General features: G+C 37.4%; 1 protein-coding gene across 1 annotated transcript in view; it reads right to left on the reverse strand.

The window, feature by feature from the left end:
- Positions 1-205: 205 nt before the first annotated feature.
- Positions 206-16629, reverse strand: part of MUC19 (mucin 19, oligomeric) — a 126410-nt gene continuing 109986 nt past the window's right edge. Inside the window, 12 exon segments of the mRNA XM_088837009.1 lie at positions 206-510; positions 1156-1264; positions 1893-1928; positions 2869-2983; positions 4544-4581; positions 5453-5615; positions 5704-5735; positions 12163-12192; positions 13660-13707; positions 14170-14210; positions 14539-14581; positions 14706-14759. Of these exon segments, the coding sequence (XP_088693135.1) occupies positions 327-510; positions 1156-1264; positions 1893-1928; positions 2869-2983; positions 4544-4581; positions 5453-5615; positions 5704-5735; positions 12163-12192; positions 13660-13707; positions 14170-14210; positions 14539-14581; positions 14706-14759 (893 nt within the window). The 3' untranslated portion in view covers positions 206-326.

A 16629-nucleotide genomic window follows, 5' to 3' on the forward strand; every position in this document is an offset into this window, starting at 1 on the left:
AGTGAAGGAACAAAACAGGATAATGGCTTCATCCAGATGAAGAGTAGAAGACAAGTGTACTGGAGAACCATGACATGACTCAGTTTCTCCTTGACTTCCAGAATTCTTATTGCTACCAAATAAATACATAGGTTCACTAATTGCTTGCAAAGTTGTATTTATTTTTTAGATACAATCAATCAAAGAACAAAAGACCTCATAATGACAACTCACTTTTTGAGCAATATGTAAATATTTAGTTATTCTCACAATTTAGTCATTATTTTTGTTCACTTATAAAATAAATACTTGGTCTGTTACAACAAGAAAGGTAGTGCCATTTATTATTAACTGACTGTTGAAGTCATAGACTGTTGGCATATGTCTAAACAGGAACATGTAATGATATGCCTGTACCTATAAGGTATTGTACCACCATCAGGACAGTCAAGATCGATTTCCCTATACTCATAGTTTTCTTCTTGGCAGCAAAGGCATGAATTTTTCAACTGAAAGATATCATAATCATACCTAAAAGGAAAAAAAAAAGTTCAGTAATAAATATTTTCAGAATGCTTTCTGAAATAAATTGACATCAATGCTCAGATTCCAATTGTCTAAGTGATTTAGCAAGTCTTCCAGCCAATTTATTCTTTGCCTTTATTGTATATTTCTGCTATGGATTCATAGTCATTGGTATATAAGACCAAAAAAGTGAAGATTGCAATCTCATAATTAGAGCAGTATGGTACAAAAATAGAAACAGAACATTTAAAATATATACAGCTTAATACCAAATTATTATTCTCCATATATTAATCTACATGTGAAAGTAAACAAAAGGAAAAACATGTAATATATGCTATGTTTACAATTCAAGTGACATTTTTAAAAACACTTTTAAGTAAGAATATTTGCTTGACATCTGTCTGTAATCACTTTATGAAAATAAATACACTTGCCATAAATGTATTATGTGTGACATATAGAAAACAACTTCAAAATGCTTAATTACTATTTAAAATGTTTATTTTGCTTTGTAGATATTAATATTTTATTTGAATCAGGTCCTGATAATTAGATCTCATGGAAATATTTGTCCATGTAATGTTTTCAAAGCTTAATTTTCTCCACAATGTTACAAACTTAACATACAGTATACAAAGAGAAACTTACTTGATGGTTTTTTTGCATTCCCCTGTGCATCTTGCCATCTCAACTTTTTTCTTGCAACCATTGTAGTTAACAGTCACATTCACGGATGAAGATCTGCAATTAGGTTTACCTAAAACAAAATGGAAAACAGTCAGAAATGAGGTTTAACATTAGCAATTGCTAAGTCTCAATTTTCCTAATCATAAAGTATAGAATAAAAACAAATACTTCACAATGGTATGGAGGGACTATCTCAGCACCCAGCACAAGGTACCAGGGTAATACTCAATAAATGTTATTATTATTCTATTATTACTATCATAGGAGAAGCGGAAGGAAAAGCAGGAAAAGAAAGGGAAGAAGGTAATAGGAAGGAGGAAAGAGGGGAGGAGGAAAAATGCGGGTATGGGTGTTTCGCACATCTATTTTCTCATTGCTGATCATCCTTATGATCTAATACAACAATTTACAATATAATTTGCCAATGTTAGGAGAGCAAACAAAACTTTTCCCATGAAAATTAAATTTTCACCCTTGTAAACATCACTGTTTTTTACTTGGAAGTGTGCTGCAACCAACATGAGTAAGAAAATACAATGCATTATATTAATCATCGGTATGCATATGGGTTAGATTACTAGTTGTGTTGAAAACACAGGAGACTTTGTATTAATGATCTGTCATTTTGTTTTAAAGAAACATTAAATTTTTGTTAACAGTTTACATTTCTTTCATATGTGGAGTTTAATTTTACTTACATGTATAGCAACATTTTGTTGAATCATAGACTCTGTCTTCCTATAGGAGTCAGAGAAAAAGAAAATGACTGAAAAAATCCTATATTTTTCTACAAGTAATACAGCATTTGTTAACTTATTGAAATAGCATTACAAAGGAAGGAATGGAACAGGTAAACATGCAGATTCCAGATCCAATCAGTACAGAGAGGAAAGCATAGTAATAAAAGTGAGACTATTAACACCAAACTTTTCAACAGTGGGTAGAAATGGAAAAACAACACTTAAACTAAATTCCTCTTTAAAATAAAATGACCAGGAATAAAAGAATACTCCTTCCTTAATTGAAAAATATACTTTATAATGACATTACAACTCAACACAAGTTTCTCACAAACAAGATTTGTACCTTACATTATTGTAATCTCAAACTTATCACTGTCTGAAGTAAAAACCCAGTAAATGTTGAAATCCAATTTTGGAGGTCTAAAATAAAACTTTATGTTATCAATTATATCTTCAGGAAAAAAATTAGTGCAATTTAAAACTTCCTTAATAATTTAAGCTCAAGCTTTCATTAATGCAAAACCCTCATCCTATTTTCAGGGGATAAAAATTGTGATACAAAGAGCAATCTGAACTATACATACTTATGTGATTCCATTTTAAAATATGTTCTTTTATAGAAAATTATTAACCTGAAGCTATGACCTTGAAAAATACTAGTTTTCGTTGTGTTGTTTAAAATATAGCAACACTTTCTACAGTAACTTACTTCTAAAATAGCACTAGATTAAGTTTTATAGAGCCTGCAAATACATATTTGATATGAAAACTACACTTGGCAACAAAAGGTAGATGACATAACTGGAATGAAATCTGTAAGAGATTTATGTCTATTGCTAGGCAAAAACTTTTACAAATAAGGAATAAGACTAGTTGTATTTATATTTATCATAAGAAGTGAATCTTGTTGATTATTACTTAAGAAGATGACTTACTTCTGCACACCAGGTCTGCTTCGGGCAGTCTTGAACTACGGCAATGAAACCCGTGTTGTGGCAGGAATAAGAGATACACGGGTTGTTAGGGTCAGCAAATGAAGAACCAACCTGGGAGGTGGGGAGGAGGAGGGAACTAATGATTATTGATCTTCATTTCTGTTTCAGGTTGACAATAAGTCCTGTACATTTTTCAAATTTGTAATGTTTAGTGAATTTCCAGAGACACTTTGAGCCATTAGATTAAGAAAAATTAGGTTAAAGACTTCCATGAATAATCAAAGATCTTCACTGCGGACACAGAATGTGTCAAGATTTTCAATCCTTAAATTAAGATTCATCTATAGTAGCTCTATGATATTTTTCAAGGATTTTAAAAAAATCCCACAAGGTATCTTCTACCTTTGCTTATGTTTTCATGCTTTTAAAGCTCTCTAGATTGCTACTCAGATTGCTTTATAATTACTTTATGTACAAAATTCAAGCATCAGTTTGGGAAATTCCATTTATATCAGGCCCTCAAACCACAAAGTGAACTTTCAGGTAAGCTTGAATTTTATTATTTCAACTGTTCTGCATATAAATGATTAGAGGTACAATTTTGCTTTGTTCTTTAAATATCATCATATTTTATATTCCAAAACTGTCAGAGATTTTCATCAGATCACCTTTAGAAACTAAAATTTAAGAAGCCCAAGTAGAAATGTGAGTATAAGAGATGAGTTACCAAAGTAAAGTGAAAGTCACTCAGTCCTGTCCAATTCTTGAGACCCCATGGACTATACAGTCCATGGAATTCACTCAGCCACAGTACTGGAGTGGGTAGCCTTTCCCTTCTTCAGGGGATCTTCCTAACCCAGGGATCAAACCCAGGTCTCCTGTATTGCAGGTGGATTCTTTACCAGCTGAGCCACAAGGGAAGCCCAAGAACACTGGAGTGGGTAGCCTATCCTTTCTCCAGTGGATCTTCCCAATCCAGGAATTTAACCAGGGTCTCCTGAACTGCAGGCAGATTCTTTACCAATTGAGCTATCAGGGAAGCCCCAAAGTAAATTATTAAATTAAATTAACTTTAACCAAATTAAATTATTATTAAATTATAGGCTCTGTTTTATTTCCTAACCTACCACATATTTTAGTCTAGATTTAGTTCTTGTAATATTTAGTGTCACCAGTTCACATGTATTATTATCGATTTGTGAATCATCTTTTACAACTTTCTGATACTTTTTCTAAAAAGTTAAATTACTTTCTAATATGTCAGATCAATTGTCAGATCAGCCCTGAATATACTGTGTTGCAATATTCTCATAATGGAGCTCTGATTTTTTCCTATTTGATTTCTGACAATTCAGCCATTAGATCTTTCTGATTATAAATACAGTTTAACTCTGCTCATTGATTTGAATGTTATATGTCTTCTCCACCTTGGGAAACCCATGGGAAATTCTGTTCAACAGCTCCATCGTTAGATTAATGACCAAGAATCTTGTCCCCCTTTGAAGCAAGTTGTGGTAGATGTTACATTTGACCTTTCTTTTGAAATGAATATGGGTAAAAAATGAATGGATTCCACTCCACCATTACATATGATTTTCTTCATATTAGTTGAGAGACTCTGCATTTATTCTTAATTATAACAAAAGTATATTAAAGTAGAAATAACTTTACCTCATAGTCATTATTGTTAAATAAACATGTTCTTGGTTCTGAAAAACAAATACATATTTTACCTTAAGACAAACATTATAATTTTTGTATTTATAAAACAGAAATTGTATATGAGATCATATTTACCAATCAATAAGGCAACATTATAAAGTTTTTTCCCATGACACCATCATCTCCTTTTAATCTACTGATTATATTCATAACTGTTAATTCTATGTTTCTCCTATTCAAAAGATAGTAAGTTTTAAGAGGCAAATATTGATTCTGTTATTTGTCATACCTATCAACCATTTGACTCAGATTGCTACTGCTGCTGCTGCTAAGTCACTTCAGTCGTGTCCGACTCTGTGTGACCCCATAGACGGAAGCCCACCAGGCTCCCCCGTCCCTGGGATTCTCCAGGCAAGAACACTGGAGTGGGTTGCTATTTCCTTCTCCAATGTGTGAAAGTGAAAAGTGAAAGTGAAGTCGCTCAGTCATGTCCGACTCCCAGCGACCCAATGGACTGCAGCCTACCAGGCTCCTCCATTCATGGGATTTTCTAGGAAAGAGTACTGGAATGGCTTGCCATTGCCTTCTCCGTTGACTCAGATTAGTAGCTCAATAAATATCCCTTGAATATATGAATAAGTAAACAACTATTCAATTTAAATCAAATAATGTGTTATATTGCTAAGAAAGTAGATTTAAAAGTTCTTATTCCAAGAAAAATTTTTGTAACTATAGGTGGTGTTAATTAGACTTACTCTGGTGATCACTTTGCAACATATATTTATATATATACATACATATACATGTATATGTATATGGAATCATTATGTTGTATGCCTGAAACTAATACTGTTTTATGTCTATTATGTCTCAATAAAAATAAAGTAGAAAAGAAAACAATGTATTATGAATACATACCACAGTATCCAATTTCACAGCAGGTATCATTATCTTTGAACTTTACAAGTCTCTCTTCAGGTTTGCATGTGGGTGGAGAAGGACACTCCTTGAGTTTACAGTCTACAGTCTCTGCATCAGTACAGGTGCATTTGTGGCAATTGGCAGTCCATATGTCTCCAGGCTACAAATACAATCCAAATTTAGACTTCTATTCAAATATATGAATGACAGCAAATTTGTATTAAAGTAGAGACAAACTGTGTACTTACTGACTTCTTTTCTCCCAGTGGACCATAACAAGCTGTTAGCATGAAATGACAAATGCTAATTAAATTTGGCAAAATATAACTGTCTGCTATTTGTAGATAACCACCAGGTTGACCAAACCCGAATTGGCACTAGGATTTCAGAGATAAATTGTGAAGGGTTGTAAGGTGCCTTAAGGTAAATCAATCACATCCACCTACTTTGAACAAACTGTCCCTAGCAAGCATATATATATTTCCTAATTTTACACTCCTCAGCAAAGGATAAATCTTGATCTCTCCTGTCAGTGGTCAGTATATCTATGGCTACTGTTCACCTTTTGTTTCACTTTCTGACTTCTGCTTTCACAATCCTACAAGTCACCAAAAACTCATAATTATCAGTCTAAAAGGCTCTTTATCAGTTCAAGTTCCTTACAATAGCTAACATTTTAAAACTCTCAACTTGAAAATATTCCTCCTTCAGACTGAATACTCAGAAATTCCTCTCTATTAACAGATCTTTCTCATCCCTCTCATTTTGTTTCTATTTCCCCTGATACTTTTCTCCATCTTTACAGCATCCACTAAATGTCAAGTTCAGTTCAGTTTAGTCGCTCAGTCGTGTCCGACCCTTTGCGGCCCCATGGACTGCAGAACGCCAGGCTTCCCTATCCATCACCAACTCATGGAGATTATGCAAACTCATGTCCTATGAGTCGGTGATGCCATCTCACGCTCTGTTGTCACCTTCACCAACGGCCTTCAATCTTTCCCAGCATCAAGGTCTTTTCAAATGAGTCAGCTCTTCCCATCAGGTGGCCAAAGTATTGGGGTTTCAGTTTCAACATCAGTCCTTCCAGTGAATATTCAGGACTGATTTTCTTTAGGATGGACTGGTTGGAACTCCTTGCAGTCCAAGGGACTCTCAAGAGTCTTCTCCAACACCACAGTTCAAAAACATCAATTCTTCAGCACTCAGCTTTCTTTATAGCCCAACTGTCACATACATACATGACTACTGGAAAACCCATAGTCTTGACTAGATGGATCTTAACTGGCAAAGTTGGTCTCTACTTTTTAATATGCTGTCTAGGTTTGTCATAACTTTTCTTCAGAGGAGTAAGCATCTTTAATTTCATGGCTGCAGTCACCATCTGCAGTGATTTTGGAGCCCTCAAAAATAAAGTGTGCCACTGTTTCTCCATCTATTTTGCCATGAAGTGATGGGTCCGGAAGCCATGATATTTGTTTGCTGAATGTTGAGCTGTAAGCCAATTTTTTCATTCTCCCCTTTCACTTTCATCAAGAGTTTGTTTAGTTCTTCTTCACTTTCTGCCAAAGGTGGTATCATTTGCATATCTGAGGTCATTGATATTTCTCCCAGCATCTTGATTCCAGCTTGTGCTTCATCCAGCAGCATTTCTCATGATGTACTCTGCATATAAGTTAAGCAAGCAGGGTGACAATATACACCCTTGACATACTCCATTCTCGATTTGGAAAGATCTGTTGTTCCATGTCCAGTTCTAACTGTTGCTTCTTGGCCTGCATACAGATTTCAAAAAGAGGCAGGTCTGGTGGTCTGGTATTCTCATCTCTTGAAGAATTTTCCACAGTTTACTGTGATCCACACAGTCAAAGGCTTTGGCATAGTCAATAAAGAAGAAGTAGATGATTTTCTGGAACTCTTTCGCTTTTTCGATGACCCAACGGATGTTGGCAATTTGATCTCTGGTTCCTCTACCTTTTCAAAACCAGCTTGAACATCTGGAAGTTCACAGTTCACATATTGTTGAAGCCTTGCTTGGAGAATTTTGAGGATTACTTTACTACTAGCATGTGAGATGAGTGCAATTGTGTGGTAGTTTGAACATTCTTTGGCATTGCCTTTGTTTGGGATTGGAATGAAAACTGACCTTTTCCAGTCCTGTGGCCACTGCTGAGATTTCCAAATTTGCTGGCATAATGAGTGCAGCACTTTCACAGCATCATCTTTCAGGATTTGAAATAGCTCAATTGGAATTCCATCACCTCCTCTAGCTTTGTTCGTAGTGATACTTCCTAAGGCCCACTTGACTCTGCATTCCAGGATGTCTGGCTCTAGGTGAGTGATCACACCATCATGATTATCTGGGTCATGAAGATCTTTTTTCTACAGTTTTTCTGTGTATTCTTGCCACTTCTCAATATCTTCTGCTTTTGTTAGGTCCATAACATTTCTGTCCTTTATCGAGCCCATCTTTGCATGAAATGTTCCCTTGATATCTCTAATTTTCTTAAAGAGATCGCTAGTCTTTCCCATTCTATTGTTTTCCTCTATTTCTTTGCTGTGATCACTGAGGAAGGCTTTCTTATCTCTCCTTGCTATTCTTTGAAACGCTGCATTCAAATGGATATATCTTTCCTTTTCTCCTTTGTTTTTTGCTTCTCTTCTTTTCCAGTTATTTTTAAGGCCTCCTCTGACAGCCATTTTGCTTTTATGCATTTCTTTTTCTTGGGGGTGGTCTTGATCCCTGTCTCCTGTACAATGTCACGAACCTCCGTCCATAGTTCATCAGGTACTCTACCAGATCTAGTCCCTTAAATCTATTTCTCACTTCCACTGCATAATCATAAGGGATTTGATTTAGGTCATACCTGAATGGTCTAGTTGTTTTCCTTACTTTCTTCACTTTCAGTCTGAATTTGGCAATAAGGAGTTCATGATCTGAGCCACAGTCAGCTCCCGGTCTTGTTTTTGCTAACTGTATACAGCTCTACATCTTTGGCTACAAAGAATATAATCAATCTGATTTCAGTGTTGGCCATCTGGTGATGTCCATGTGGAGAGTCTTCCCTTGTGTTGTTGGAAGAGGGTGTTTGCTGTGACCAGTGCGCTCTCTTGGCAAAACTCTATTAGCCTTTGTCCTGCTTCATTTCATGCTCCAAGGCCAAATTTGCCTGTTACTCCAGGTGTTTCTTGACTTCCTACTTTTGCATTCCAGTCCCCTATAATGAAAAGCACATCTTTTGGGTGTTAATTCTAGAAGGTCTTGTAGGTTTTCATAGAACCGTTCAACTTCAGCTTCTTCAGCATTTCAGGTTGGGGCATAGACTTGGATTACCTTGATATTGAATGGGTTGCCTTGGAAATGAACAGAGATCACTCTGTCATTTTTGAGACTGCATCCAAGTACTGCATTTTGGACTCTTTTGTTGACTATGATGGCTACTCCATAACTTCTAAGGTATTCTTGCCCACAGTAGTAGATACAATTGTCATCTGAGTTAAATTCACCCATTCCAGTCCATTTTAGTCTCTGATTCCTAAAATGTCGACATTCACTCTTGCCATCTCTTGTTTGATCACTTCCAATTTGCCTTGATTCATGGACCTAATATTCCAGGTTCTTATGCAATATTGCTCTTTACAGCATTTGACCTTGCTTCCATCACCAGTCGCATCCACAACTGGGTGTTGCTTTTGCTTTGGCTCAGTCTCTTCATTCTTTCTGGAGTTATTTCTCCACTGATCTCTAGTAGCATGTTGGGCACCTATTGACCTAGGGAGTTCATCTTTCAGTGTCCTATCTTTTTGTCTTTTCATACTATTCATGGAGTTTACAAGGCAGGAATACTGAAGTGGTTTTCTATTCCCTTCTCCAGTGGACCACATTTTGTCAGAACTCACCACCATGACCCATCTGTCTTGGGTGTCCCTACAAGGCATGGCTCATAGTTTCATTGATTTAGACAAGGCTGTGGTTCATGTGATTAGATTGATTAGTTTTCTGTGATTGTGGTTTTCAGTCTGTCTGCCCTCAGATGGAGAAGGATAAGAGGCCTATGGAAGCCTCCTGATGGGACAGACTGACTGAGGGGGATACTGGATCTTGGGGCCATGGGCGGGGCCATGCTCAGTAAATCTTTAATCCAATATTTTGTTGATGGGTGGAGTTGTGTTCCCTCTCTGCTATTTACGTGGGGCAAACTATGGTGGGCTTCCCTTGTAGCTCAGTTGGTAAAGAATCTGCCTTCAGTGCAGGAGATCGGGGATCCCTGGGTTGGGAAGATCCCCTGGAGAAGGAAATGGCAACCCACTCCAGTATCCTTGCCTGGAAAATCTCATGGACAAAGGAGCCTAGTGGGTTGCAATTCATGGGATCACAAAGAGTCGGGCACCACTGAGCTACTAACCCTTAAACTACGGTGGAGGTAATGAAGATAATGGTGACTTTCCTCAAAAGATCTCATGCATATACTGTTACAGACTGTGCCCCCAACCCTGCAGCAGGCCACCACCCACCCACACCTTAGCTGGAGACTCCCGGACACAGGCAAGTCTCCTGTGGTGTCACTGTTCCTTCCTTCTTGGTTCTAGTGCACAAGGTTCTGTTGTGCCAGGTGTCAAGTGAATACTCTCAAACTTCTGAACAGACATCTCTTATGGCTTATGGACCCAGATCTCCCTCAGCCTAATAAATAGCACTCCAGCAGATTTTAAAGAAACTCAAACTCAATGTGCACAAAACAGATTAAATCATATTTCCTTCAAAACCAGTTTTTCTTCTAAATTGGCCACCTCCTATTAAAGTTAAAGTGTTAGTCACTCAGTCTTGTTCAACTCTTTGAGACCCCAAGGCCTGAAGCCCACCAGGCTCCTCTGTCCATGGCAAGAACACTGAAGTGGGTTGCCTTTCCCTTCTCCAGGGGATCTTCCCACCACAGGGATTGAACCCAGGTCTCCTACATTGCAGGCAGATTCTTTACCAACTGAGCCACCAAGGTAGCTCATCTCCTATTAAGGCCTAAACTATTCTTTTAATTACTTAAACTGGGCTCCAAAATCACTGCGGATGCTGATTGCAGCCATGAAATTAAAAGGCACTTACTCCTTGGAAGGAAAGTTATGACCAACCTAGATAGGATACTAAAAAGCAGAGACATTAGTTTGCCAACAAAGGTCCGTCAAGTCAAGGCTATGGTTTTTCCCGTGGTCATGTATGGATGTGAGTTGGACTCTGAAGAAAGCTGATCGCCGAAGAATGGATGCTTTTGAACTGTGGTGCTGGAGAAGACTCTTGAGAGTCCCTTGGACTGCAAGGAGATCCAACCAGTCCATTCTAAAGGAGATCAATCCTGGGTGTGTTCATTGGAAGGACTGATGCTAAAGCTGAAACTCCAGTACTTTGGCCACCTCATGCGACGAGTTGACTCACTGGAAAAGACTCTGATGCTGGGATGGATTGGGGGCGGGAGGAGAAGGGGACGACAGAGAATGAGATGGCTGGATAGCATCACCGACTCAATGGACATGAGTTTGAGTGAACTCCAGGAGTTGGTGATGGACAGGGAGGCCTGGCGTGCTGTGATTCATGGGGTCACAAAGAGTTGGACACGACTGAGTGACTGAACTGAACTGAAAACTTAGAAGTCATCTTAATTGTTTCCTTCTCATCATTTGTCATCGAACCAACTGCAAAATCTTGTATCTTTATCCTCAGTTGAATCCCTTCCTTTCCTGGTTTTACTTGTTATACTATTCTAGGTCCTTAGTATTTTTGGTCTGGCATAACCTGGCTTTTTTATGGGTTGTCTGACTCAGACCTCTTTCTGATCTAGTCAATTCTCTATGTCATAGGTAGGATAGTTTTCCTAAAGCATACTTTTCATCTCATCATTGCCTTGATTAAATACTTCTTATAGCCCTGTAAACTAAATACTTTATTTTTAGCATTCTGTTTTCTGAGGTTGCCACAACATGTCTCCAGTCCATCATCTCAACCTTGTCTCTCTTCTTTGATGTATATACCCTGAACTAGCTTACTTACTGTTCTCAAATTCCAGTTCTCTAAAGAAATACTTGAGAATCCTTCCAAAGTATACAATATATGTAAGATGTGTAACACATAGCATGTGTTGGCTATATAATACATAGGTCACATATTTCACTGTGAAATTTATTTTCAGCCTTATATGAAAATTGTTTCTTTGAAAAGATCCCTTCTTCCACTGTATGCTAATATTAGAAAATGATAATTTCTGTAATTTCACCACTTAATAGAAAGCACACCACATTGGCTTGATAATTTTAGAGAAACTCAAAGTCTGCTAAAATTATTAAATTCTCATTACCCCTAATTTTTGTTGCTAAAATTCAGTCCTCAAAAATATCTGGAATTATCTAGTCGAAAAAATAAAAGGCAATATTTCAATCAGGATATCATATAGTTACATGAAACACTTTATTGTGTAAGTAAATTCTATTTTGACTAAGAGACAAAATACATTTGTTTGGTTTGGCTTTATTAGTTTGTGTGTGACAAAGCAGGCTTTCATTCACTATTTGGTGAATAAAAGCTAAATTCATCCACTTCAAATTTTCCTATTCTATAACATTTCCTTAGCTAGTAACTTTTATTGGGATGACCTCTGAAGCTTGATTTATAGGAAGAATCATTAATGTAGAATGATTTGATTTTCAAGAGGAGGTATTCTTACCTGGAGGTGGTAAAAGAGATGTTGGACATCCTGTGTAAAAACAGACACTTCATATTAGTCTCTCAAGTTATTGTAATAGTTGTCTATTACTGAAAATACATGGCCACATTGCTAGTCTTATAAGCAGACGTATTCCCATCAATCTTCCCTTTCTACTCCTTATGGCATTTGATAATTTACCATTAGAGAGTGTTTATTTAGATCTCAAATGTCAATGAAAAGGAAATATGAGGATCAAAAGAAGGAATGAGAATCAAAGTAAATTTCTCTTCAAAATTTCTTGATAGACAGTTCTGATAAATAGGATAATAAAATAATCAAATAAAAGGATAACAGTATAAAAACATATAATTATATATATATATATATATATATATAAAACAAACATATTATGTGTTACCTGGTATTAATACTCTAATAATTTGTATGTTCTTTTTGTCTTATAGTATTTTAATCTTGTTCTATCTCCAATCCCACCAAATGCTTTAAGCTTACTTTTTGAGGCTTCCCATGTTAGAAAGTTTGGTCAACCCAACAATCCACTCATAAATTTCACGTTCTATTTTCAAACTGCTAAAAATCAGATTAATATTTTTATTCTATCTACAAAGCAGAAGGCTGAACTATGAGCAACAGAATATTTGAGAGGAATTTTTAAGTTTCTCCAGGTTCAAGTAAAAGGACCCCAACAACTAATAGGTACAGAAAAACGGAAAACAAATTAATTAAAGATGTGTAAGTTTGGGGCATAAAATGCTTCTCTTTACTAAGGGAGACTAGGTTAATTCCCAATTATAAATATTTAGCAGATTAACAGAAACCAGCAACAGGAGAGAGAAATGATCTTTAAGTATAAATATAGCAGAAAAATTTCCCTACCCAGAATTCCAAGTTCATTGGAGAAATTTGTAATGAAAAAATACAGTCTTATAATCTTCACATTTATATCAGAGTAATTTTTCTAAGACTTATCTGATCATATTATCCTCTTAACAAAATCCTTAAGGTGATCCCATTTATTATAAGGATAAAGTCTCAGTTTAGAAATAAAATCCTTCATAAGGACTGCTCTGCTCACCTTTCTAATCTCATTTCTTCCCTGAAATTCATACAGACAATACCAATACCTGGTTAATTCCTGAAGTCCCTCACGCTGTCTCATGTCTCTGTCTTTTCAAATGCCATATGGCAAGAATTCCCTCCTCACCCTAGTCAATATTAAATGCAGACATCTCTTCTCTGATGTCTTCACTCAGCCCTACCAACTAGCAAACAGAAATTAACAGTCTCAATATATTCCAGGACCATAATTGTTGTGCATTGTTTGAGTAGCATTAAATACCCTGAAACTATAGTATCTGTGCCCATAATTATCTCCTCCACCAACACATACAAAGTAATAAAATGGCAAGGGCTGCTAGAGTCTAGAAAATATAAGGTTAAAGGAAATATTAGTTGAATAAGTGACAAGGAAATTAGTACTTTTCCAACACTGACCTGTCTTATTTTCAGTTTCTTGTTCTCCTGTGGCTACAACAGTGGTTTCTGAGGAGAAACAAAAAGATAGTGCTGTCATTTTATTTATTAGAGAGCATACACACATTGGAGAAGGCAATGGCAAGCCACTCCAGTACTCTTGCCTAGAAAATCCCATGGATGGAGGAGCCTGGTAGGCTGTAGTCTGTGGAGTCACTAAGGGTCGGACACGACTGAGCAACTTCACTTTCACTTTTCACTTTCACACGTTGGAGAAGGAAATGGCAACCCACTCCAGTGTTCTTGCCTGGAGAATCCCAGGGATGGGGGAGCCTGGTGGGCTTCCGTCTATGGGGTCACACAGAGTCGGACATGACTGAAGTGACTTAGCAGTAGCAGTAGCAGTAGCATACACACATATCAAGTTTCTGTGTGTATGCCTGAACAAATGATCACACACATTCATGCTTAAGGACAGCTTCATGTGGAAGAGACAATTCATGCCAGTGCCTCTGGGTTATTTCATTTTACCTGGGTAGGATATTCTGGGGCTTGTTGTGATTCCATTTGACCTTGAAGTGGAGCCTGCAGAAGGAAATATTAAAAATTTCAGGAATTTTTAATTACTGAACATTTCACAATCTCATTATCAGAGATTTCAAGGTCATAACTTCTAATAAGGAGATCTGGTAAAAGCCTAACCCAAAAAATCCTGGAGGAAAAAAAAAATCCCTAGGTAAAATTCAAGTCATATTTCATGAGGAAATGTAGAATAATCTTCCTGGTCTTTCTTTCCTGTTTCTTTCCCACCACTCTTCTCTCCCAAATTCAACTCCTTATATAAAATCACAGGCACATTGATCATTGAAGAGTTTGTATTTCTAATATTTGTCTGTTTGCATTCCAGAACCAGAGGGTTCCTTGACTCCTGTGGAAGCAGTGACTGCTAAGAGAAGAGCAAAATTGGTGAGTAAAGAGAACTATAAAAGCTAGAGTTTAATTTCAGATAAGCTGTCCTGTCTTCTGAGATCCCCCAAGCAAAGTTCATTTATTTTTATTTGACTTACCAGTGGTAGACATTCCGGGACTAGTAGTTGTTTCAGATGTTTCCTTGGAGGTACCTAAAATGAGTAGGAAAAGAGCATTGGACTTTTTCTGGTTGCAGAAAAAGTGTGTATCTGAAGATATCTTCACATAGAACAAGAGTCTCAAAGCACCTGGAGTGTACTGCTACACCTACGAATGCCAGTTCATTCTCCTGCTATCAAAACATAGTAGGTCCTAACACAGCAACTCCTTGCTCACAGAAGAATTGAGTATTTCTTTCTGGCTTACTTCACTCTGTATAACAGGCTCCAGTTTCGTCCACCTCATTAGAACTGGTTCAAATGCATTGTTTTTAATGGCTGAGTAATACTCCATTGTGTAAATGTACCACAGCTTTCTTATCCATTCGTCTGCAGATGGACATCTAGGTCGCTTCCATGTCCTGGCTATTATAAACAGTGCTGCAATGAACATTGGAGTACATGTGTCTCTTTCAATTCTGGTTTCCTTGGTGTGTATGCCCAGGAGTGCGATTGCTGGATCATATGGCAGTTCTATTTCCAGTTTTTTGAGGAATCTCCACACCAATACAGTATACTAATGCATATATATGGAATTTGCTGCTGCTGCTGCTGCTGCTAAGTCACTTCAGTCGTGTCCGACTCTGTGTGACCCCATTGATGGCAGCCCACCAGGCTCCCCCATCCCTGGGATTCTCCAGGCAAGAACACTGGAGTGCGTTGCCATTTCCTTCTCCAATGTGTGAAAATGAAAAGTGAAAGTGACTATGGAATTTAGAAAGATGCAAATGATAACCCTGTATACAAGACAGCAAAAGAGACACAGATGTATAGAACAGTCTTTGGGACTCTGTGGGAGAGAATGAGGGTGGGATGATTTGGGAGAATGGCATTGAAACATGTATGTTGTCATATGTGAAACGAATCACCAGTTCAGGGTCGATGCATTTTACAGGATGCTCGGGGCTGGTGTGTGGGGATGACCCAGAGGGAGGATAAAGGGAGGAGGGAGGTGGGAGGGGGGTTCAGGAGGGGGAACTCACGTACACCCGGGGCAGATTCATGTCAATGTATGGCAAAACCAACCAATATAATATTGTAAAATAATTAGCCTCCAATAAAAAATAAATTAAAAAAAAAGAAGAATTGAGTATTTCATGTTTCAGATGGTAAAGAATCTGCTGCAAAATGGGAGACTCAGTTTCGATCCCTGGGTTGGGGAGATCCCCTGGAGAAGAGAACTGCAATCCTTTCCAGTATTCTTGCGTAGAGAATCCCATGGACAGAGGAGCCTGATGGGCTACAGTCCATGGATCACAGAGTCAGACACGACTGCGTGACTAACACTTCCCTTCACTGTGACCCTGGTAACTATCACTTAAGAGTCCCCTTCTGTTAGTGACAGACTATTTTCACACTGAACTATTTCACTTCATATATCCTGTTTTCCTGGCTGTCTAGTATTAATTTTGAGGGGAGTGTTTTATGAACTGTTCATATATTTTGAATATTAACCTCTTATCAGTCATATCATTTGCAGATATTGTCTGCTATTCAAGATTTTTTTTGTTTCATTGATGGTTTCCTTTGATATGCAAAAGTATAATTAAATCCCATTTGTGGTTTTTTTGGGGTTTTTTTGCTTTTGCTTTAAGAGACATGTCAGAGTGTTCTACCTATATTCTCTTCTAAGAGTTTTATGGTTTCAGGTCTTATATTTAGGTCTTTAATCTCATGTGTACATGCTAAGTCACTTCAGTCATATCCGACTCTTTGTGACCCTATGAACCGGGGCCTGCCAGGCTCCTCTGTTCATGGAATTCTCCAGGCGAAAATACTGGAATGGGTTGCCATGGGATCTTCCCAACCCAGGGACTGAACCCACATCTCTTATGTCTCCTGCATTGGCAGGCAGCTTTTTTAC

Source organism: Moschus berezovskii, chromosome 6 (assembly GCF_049115385.1).
Source record: "Moschus berezovskii isolate FMDL1 chromosome 6, NW_MosBer_1.0, whole genome shotgun sequence".
NCBI classification, from domain to species: domain Eukaryota; kingdom Metazoa; phylum Chordata; class Mammalia; order Artiodactyla; family Moschidae; genus Moschus; species Moschus berezovskii.